The sequence below is a fragment of the Macrobrachium nipponense genome, chromosome 30 (genome assembly GCF_015104395.2).
Source record: "Macrobrachium nipponense isolate FS-2020 chromosome 30, ASM1510439v2, whole genome shotgun sequence".
Lineage (NCBI taxonomy): Eukaryota > Metazoa > Arthropoda > Malacostraca > Decapoda > Palaemonidae > Macrobrachium > Macrobrachium nipponense.
The window spans coordinates 45,267,565-45,275,946 of record NC_087218.1 but is presented as its reverse complement, the minus strand read 5'-3'; the positions used below and the strand labels follow the sequence as shown (position 1 = coordinate 45,275,946).

The window sequence follows — 8,382 nt, the reverse complement described above, 5'->3', positions numbered from 1 at the left end:
ACTCGGTGTTCGCCTCGCACTACCTGCGGGAGGTGAGAACGACGTACGAGAACTGTTACCCTCCAGGGCCATACGTCACCGCAGACACTATTTTGGGGGCAGGAAGTAGCACTCATCCTTTCCCATAGAAAAGGGTAGGTGAGTTTTTTAATCTTTGCATTGTTTTTTGGTTGTAGGGTCGGCCACCGAATGCGGACTTCCCTTCCGTTAGGAAGCATCTTTCACAAGTTTAATTAACCTTGAAGCTGTAGGATGGCCAAACTGTTTGTGTAGTTTCAAAGCAGTCTTTCTCATCAACTTCATTCATGTTTGCCAGCGCTATGGTTTGGCAACACTGTCCTAGTCAAGCTGACACCGGCATTAAATAATGACCCGATGACGATGTCTTCAAATCAATCAATTTCCCACACACATTTACCTGATCTGTTCCAAAGTTTATGATCATTTTAGCCTTCTTCATTGAGCGTTTACTCAACAATAGTGGTATGTTACAACTCACCACATCTGTAGTCACGGTAGCGCTGATTCCGCCAATAGAGCAAGGAAGACAACACTTTGATGGAAGACACAGTATTACCACTTGCAAACGTGAATGTGGATGATGATTCATTTTCCACAATCTTTTTACGTTCATAATCGCTTAAACCACAAACAAAATTACTCAACCAGTCAACTCCACACACCGTAGTTGAGCAACCTGAGTCCAATAACGCACAGCCCTTGGCCTCATCTACAAGCTTATTAAGTTTTTCCTTCCTTATCGCCATTTCCTGTGTACCCACAAAACAGGGACAAGTGACACTTTCACTGTTTGTTTCCGAAGATTTTTCACCTTTTCGTTGCCTTCCGAACCTCCGGAATTTTCGTACGCATCTGGACAGTAACGAGCCCATGGAATCGTGAATCACATATTACACACCTTGACACCTTGCCATCTGGACCAATTGGGTTTTGTTTCCTCCGTGATTGTCCTCTTGCTGAATGTGACCCATCCTCCTACGGCCTCTCACTGCACCACCCACCACGTTGTCTGGCTCTTCCACGCTGGTACCCCACTAACATACAGCACTCTCTGGTGTTTCTGCACTGCCACCCTCGTCCTTAGTCATGAAGACCCGGCCAATCCTTATCTCAGTGACTGGTTTTGTTAATTCCTGCACACCCTTACTATCTTTTTCTCCGATGTTGCCAGAAACACACTGTTTAACGTAGATTTCATATTATCATACGATACCTCTGCGATTGCTGCACACTAGTTTGCTGCTCACTGTCACTTAAACCACATGATGCAAGAAGCATAAACGCCATTACGGGATCAGGTATTCCATTTCTTGTTTCTTGAACTTAAAGTATGTTTTGCTCAAACTCAGAAAACGAACTTCCTTATTTCCGTATTCTCTGATCTTCTGAGATTATACAACTCTTGAAAGGCTGTAAACTGCCGACGCCCTTTTTCAGCAAGAAACAAACTGTCAAGTTTTTCTATGATAGTTTTCACACCATTTTCTTTTTTTAGATCGCTTGTCTCCAGTTCCGAGGTTGCCACTCTGGCGCGCCCTTCCAAGGACAGGTGTATAGCTAGTGCTTGTTTGCTCTTCGGCAGTTCGGTCAGTTCACACCATATGTCTATGTCCTTCTTCCAGCTTTCATATGCGCTTTCATCACTGAACTTAGGTGGCCACTTGCTTGATGCCATTATGATCTCTCCAACCACGCTCTGCTACCAGTGTTAAACGCAAAAAAACTATCCAACTGAATGTTACTAACTCGCTGTTCCTAGAAGACTGCCGCAGGTCCAATCATTCACTTCCTACATTCTTTGTGATGACGTCATGGCATGTCACGTGACGTATCACGTGATACATGCGCACAGACTGTATAACGAATATACATATACAAAATTAATCTTTTATTTAGCTGCATATCTTACGTTATATGCAGAAACACTAACATATATATTTAAAATACCCACCCACCTCCCCTCAGGAGACAGTGGAGATAGAAAATCTGATAGAAAATGGGAATGGTTCCTGATACCCGCCTCCCAGCGGCGGGAATGGGTACTAACCACCTAACTCCCACTACGTGTGTCGTAAGTTTTTAGAAATTCTGTCGAACTTCAGAGAATACAGCTATATATATATCTGCCAGGTAAGTATGAACAAACTTTATTGTATCTTAACAATATCATTTTACTTTCAAAAATTGTGATTTTTCTCCTCATTAATTTTGCATTACCAGGACATCATTCCTTTTTAAATTGCAGCTTGTGGTGTTAGCCTTGTACCAGAAGTCAGTCAGGAGGGACTGCTGCAACCTTATTCAACTTATGCTGATGTGACCTTGTTTCATTTTCACATACCAACTGAGGTTACACGTGTCACATGGGAATTTGCAGCTTTTATGGATGACCCAGGATGTCCTGTGCGAGATGTTCATATGTAAGTTTGAAGAAGTTAAATGTTCACTGGACATATTCAGAAGAAATCCTTTTCCTATAGTATATGATTTTTTTTTATAGTGTAGTCGCTGTCTCGTCCTTTAGAATTACCCTTTTGTACCGACACGAATACAAACCCTCGGTCCTTTTACAATAGGGAGTAGCTAGCGGCAGCTGGAACGGTCGTAAGCTTCGAACAAGGGGAGAACGGTAATTAACTGCTTGTCCGAAAGTGCGTGCGCCGCGCGCCTGAGAGGTGAAGAACCACTTTTGCTTTCGGCCGCGGGTGTGAAGGACGTGTTCGTCATCGCTCACTGCCCGCTTCATCGTCGTATGCTTTGTTTATATTGTGTTTTCTACTAACGGTTTGTTTGAGTTGAAAATGAAACTGTAAGTACTCTGTTTTCATTTTCATTACTTAATTATGGGTCAAGATGGAGCTATCGCCGTAGATGCGGCGGTTTCCGCTCTTTTCATGAAATTGATACCCTTGAATCATGTCTCGGTGCCGAGGGCGGGAGCGCGCTTGCGCCAAGTCATGTATTTTGGGCGAAAGTGTGTAATTAAAATGTAAGTACTCCTTTCATTATATTTTTGCCCTGTGCGTTCGTTGCCGAGAGCGTGAATGCGCTCGGCACGAGCCTCTTATTTTGTATAATAGAATGCAATGAAAGTGGAATCGCAATTGCAGTATTCTTTTTCATTTCAATTTATTATTAATTGCATCAATTTTCATTTTGGATCAATTTCCGCTCTGACCTGGGAATTGATCCTTCCCATTTTCATATATTTTTTTTATGATAGCTTTATATTACGTATTGGATCAAGTTTCCGCTCCTACCCGGGATTTGATCCTTCTCCTATTAATTTTGTGTGAAAGTGAAATCGCAAGTGCGGTATTCTTTTTCATTTTCATATATTATTATGATTGCATCATTTTCATTTTGGATCAAGGTTCCGCTCTTTCCCGTGATTGAACCTTCCCCTTTATGTTGTGTGAAAGTGAATCGCAAGTGCAGTATCCTGTTTCATTTTCACATTATTGTCATGGCTATGTGGGGGTGGGGGAAGCGAAGGTCTGCCAGGAAGTCGTCGGAAAGCTCTCCCGCGACTCCCTTGGTATCCGATTCTTCGTCTTTTTTCCGCTCAGCTTCCACGAATGGCTCCTTCCCCTTCGGGGGAGATCCTTCTCCTTGCCCGAACTGTCGAGCGTGGAGGAGGGCTCTCGGTGCCCTGACGTACAATTGTTTTCGGGGTCTCCCGTTCGTTCGGGGTGGGGCTAGCCCCCCCCCCCCCCCCCCGCCGCGTCGCAAGGTACCCCTCCACTAATCACTCTTTTGTTGCTTGCGCAGAACGAGTAACCTGGGACAGTTGTGGGCGTCCTTGGGTCTGCAGGGCGTGCCTAGTGTCCAGGGGTTGTTTCAGCGTCTGGCGGGGGCGGGGGCGGTCACTCATGGAGCGGTGACCACCGCAACACTATCCCAGGGTACGCCGCCCCTCTTCAACTTGTGATACCCCGCATGTGCTAACGGTGACGCCGACAGCCGCCGTTCAAGGGCCGATCGCTGCCGTGCCTAGGAGGGGTGTGCTGCTCCACCTGGGTTCTTTGTGCTGCCGACCCCAGACTTCCGCTGCCCAACCTCCCCTGGACCTGCCACTGGTACCCAGGATGTCGATGGCTGAAGCTAAGCCTCCTGGGTTACCTGACTTGCCGGCCGTACCTGCCGCTACCGCTGTTCTTGCTGCTGGCCCAGCTGCTCTCGCCGCTCCTGCTGTTCCCGCTCCTGTTGTTCCCGCTCCTGCCCACGTCGTTCCTGTCCACGGTACTGCTGCCCCAGACTCAGGTCCTTCCGGACAGGTGCAGCCGGGCCGTGTTGCTTCGGCAATTGCCCCGGCTCCGTCCTGGTTGGAGGATCTGACGTCTGTCCTGCGGGAGCTGACGAAGAAGAAGAGGAAGGTGTCGTCGTCGTCGTCTGCTGCCGCCTCTTCCCCTTCGACTTCTAAGGCTACCAAACCGAAGAAGAAGAAGGCTGCCTCCCCCCCCTAAGAAGACTCCTTCGGGAACTTCTAAGGGCCCGTCCCACTCTGGTGGGATGGGGGGTCCTTCTGCTGGTCCTCCTGCTCCTTCGGGAACAGGGCCCGTCTCCCCTTCCGCAAGGAAGAAGAAGACGGGGACCAGAGGGGTACTGGCTACCACCGGTACTTCCTCGCCTGGTGTTAGCGGCGCTGCCGCTACGCCAGGGTCCGGCTCGGTCTCTCGTTCGCGAGAGGTTCCGAGTGTACGGTCTCCCGCGGGAGACCGGGCAGCCAAAGTTCTGGTGCCAGAGTTCGCTCGGCACCAAGACCGCGGCAGGGAGCAGAAGGCTGGTGAGAGCTGCTCAGGTGACTCTCGCCAGGCTAGCGGCCGCTCTCGCAGCGACCAGCTGGTAACCCGGGTTTCCCCCCAAAGAAGGCTCCTTTGGGAACTTCTAAGGGCTCGTCCCACAACCCCTTCTGCCGGTCCTCCTGCTCTTTCGGGAACAGGGCCCGTCTCCCCTTCCGCAAGGAAGAAGAAGACGGGGACCAGAGGGGTACCGGCTACCACCGGTACTTCCTCGCTTGGTGTTAGCGGCGCTGCCGCTACGCCAGGGTCCGGCTCGGTCTGTTGTTTGCGAGAGGTTCCGAGTATACGATCTCCCGCGGGAGAGCGTATAGCCAAAGTTTTGGCGCCAGAGTTCGCTCGGCGCCAGGACCGCGGTATGGAGCAGAAGCTGGTGAGAGCCGGCAGGTGACTCTCACCAGGCCAGCGGCCGCTTTCGCAGCGACCAACTGGTAACCCTGGTAGACGTGACTGTCTCTGACCAGCCACGGGCTGAGGCTGGGAAGAGGTTCCCCCCTCCCGATCGTTGGTGCCAGCCTCGGCTGGTACCAGCGGTATGACGCGCCGCGAGGACACGCACTGGTCTCACCGCAACATTGGTCTCTGCAGGTCTCCTGACCGCCGCTCCCACAGGGACCGGGCGGATAGGGGGACCAGCAGCAGCTCCTCTGCACACGAGATCGGGGCCGCTGTTCTCGGTCCAGCCGCTTCCCTGGGAAACGGCTCGACTACCCTGGGAAACGGCTCGACTAGGCCTGCAAGTTGGCGATCGCCTGCAGCCCTCCAACCCCGCTGGTTCTGCCAGCGAGAGAAAGAGGAACGTCATGTGCTCCTCTCCCGTGCCTGCAACTTCCTCGGTTTGCACCAGGAAGAGCGAGGCACAGCGGGGTGATCGTGAGGGGCATGCCCCGCACGATCCCGTCACAACGCCGTAAGTACCAGGTACGATCTTCGGACCGACCAGGACGTACGCGCAAGTGGCAGGAGGAATCCGAGAGGGGTCTATCGCAGTTTCCCCTCCTTAAGGGGGAGGTTCTCGGAATGCTCTTGTTCGAGGGGCTTGATGGTCCTACTCTGCAAGATGCTGTGACTTCCGAGATTCAGAGGAATTGTACTGAGGTTATTGCGCTGATTCGTCAGCACAACGACCTCGGGGAAACATCGCTGCTCCCACCAGCAGAGCCCGCGTCACTGTTCAAGTCGTTCTGAAGCCCGAAGAAGGGAACCCAGACTGACTGTGGGCTTGCCGCGATAGGAGCTTCTCGACTCGGTTTTGGACCAGGTAGAGCCTCTCGTCTCCGGACAAGATGGCTCGCTCAGGTCTGGCCGGTCGAACAAGCTAATTCCACCTCCTCTACTGCGACAGCGGCGTTTCTACAGAGTATTGCAGCGCTACCCCCTCCCCCATCCTCGGTCCATCCTGAGAGGTTTCGACCTCGATGAGGACTGGAATGATCAGAGGACGGTATCAGCTCTCTCCTGTCAGGTGTCGATCAGCCCCACCCAGACGACGTTGACAGTGGCGGCAGATCCTTACCTACAGTGCGAGTTCGTAACCTTCCTCGGGGGGGGGGGGGGGGGAAACGTTTTCTGACAATACGTTTTTCCAGACTGAGGGGCCATTACCGCAAGGCGATGGCTGCTCCTACTCTTCTCCAACTGCTAGTTCCACTGGGAAGGCGAGCGAGTATCCAATTCCTCCCCCATTCCCTCTCTCCTTACGGCTACGAGGGAAAGGGGAGGGATCCTACAGAGATTTCTCTGTAGGTTCCCACATTGGGGACTGCACTACCGGGGGGACCTTCGGGTCCTACCTGACGTAAGCCCCGGTCGTTGAGGAAGGATTCTGCCCCATCCTCGATATCTACGGGAATCGAGAGGACCACCAGATAATAATCGTTTGACGAATTCGGTGGGAGTTTCGTGAAGTGCCTAGAATTCTGCGGAATTTCTAGCACTCTCAGAGTGTTCGAGTTTTTTACGATCTCCGAACACTCGGGTGAGACCACGGTCCAAAGTGAGCGACGAGAAACCCCGATAATTGTTACCAAGATAATCAGGAATCTCGCCTAATGCTCGAATTCCTGGAATTTCTAGCATTTGGAAGAAGACTGCTACTGAAAGAAGAGCATCTCACAGTAGGCGACCAACCTGGAATAGAGAAGAACGGACGGGAACTTCCAGTTTGTCTTGAACTTTCGTCTTCGGTATTCTGTTCACCATTGAAGCTTTCCTTTGGGAAAGACTTCTCCTTCACTCTCTTGACTAGAGAATGAAGGTGGTCGATCTCCAATCCTTATTCTCATTCTTCGAGGGGAAAAGAATTTAGGATGGAGGTCGTTGTACAGAAACCTACAAATATACTACGTATATTACCCTCGTGACATGATTCTGTTAAGCAGTTGAATTGTTCGGGTTGTAGGCGCATACCGTAGTTAACTCTACGGATTGTGACCGAGACGACTAGTATCCTAATTGAACTGCAACTCGGGGCTGCCTGCAACCTCCCAGCAGTTACCAGTTTCGATTTTAGATACCTATGGTATTGTCACGACAACACCAACTCAGCTTTTCATGTATGACACTTACCTGGCAGGTATATATATAGCTATATTCTCTGTTCGCACTGGCAGAATTTTCAAAACTCGCGGCAACCGCTAGATCACTGGTAGTTCAGGTGATCGCCACCCGCTGGTGCTCGGAATCATTCCCATTTTCGTCAGATTTTTTTCTGCCACTGAACCGGCAACATCGTTGTTGGTTCCCTGCTAGAATTCGAAACTCGTTAGCTGACTTTCGCTGTACTTGGATGGTTTATTGGGTATCGTATTGGAAAGTTGGATTGGCAATCGCGATTGGAAGTTATTATAATGTCTGATTCTGGTATAGTATTTCGAGTGTGTATGAAAGAAGGGTGCAAGGTGAGACTGCCGAAAGCTTCGGTAGAACCCTCACACAGTATGTAAGAAGTGAGAGAGGTTTTTGTGTACTTGGTATAATAGATGTAATGAGTGTGAAAGTTTAAATGAGAAGGAGTGGAAGACTTTCACAAAATATGGGTTGAGAGACCTAGAAAAAGGATAGAGTAAGAAGATCGGTGTCTCGGAGTGAGAGGTTCAGGATCTTCTAGTAAGGCCTTTGAATACTTCTGTTATTTCTCCCCCTTCTTCCCAAGTAGAAGTTGTTAATCCTTCTCCTCAGGTCTCTCCTGCGCCTGCTGCTGTTTCTGAGGATACTAATTATGTGAAAGTGTTTGCGCCCTTGCGTCAATGGGCGATCACAATTCAGAGTCTTACAGACAAAGTGGGTACGTTTGAAAGTGTCAGTGTAGTGGAGGGGGCGGCTGATCGTCTCACTCGTGCTCCTAGACCTAGGCCTCTGCCAAGCTCCCAGCCCAAGGGAGAAGGCATGTCGACAGGTCGAAGGGAGGCGAGAGGGGTTCCCTTACGATCAGTCGTCCCTTCAGGCAGCACCTGTTGCGTCCCAGCTGCAGCAGTGCGTCATAGAACAGGCGACACTGGGAAGTGTTTTTTCCTCTACAGAGTGCTGCGTCAGGCAAGTATGGACGTTATGCGGAAGTTTC

At 50.4% G+C, this 8,382-nt stretch overlaps 1 protein-coding gene across 2 annotated transcripts in view; it reads left to right on the top strand.

Annotated features, from left to right (window-relative positions):
• The first annotated feature begins 1,412 nt into the window (after nucleotides 1–1,412).
• The window catches only part of LOC135202485 (uncharacterized), a 135,066-nt gene continuing 128,096 nt past the window's right edge, over nucleotides 1,413–8,382 (top strand). The window contains exon 1 of one of the 2 annotated variants that reach the window (XM_064231896.1): nucleotides 1,413–2,441. In XM_064231896.1, coding sequence (XP_064087966.1) covers nucleotides 2,418–2,441 — 24 coding nt within the window. In that variant the 5' untranslated portion in view covers nucleotides 1,413–2,417. The remainder of the gene's footprint in view (nucleotides 2,442–8,382) is intronic. The other variant, XM_064231899.1, reaches the window with a different exon arrangement.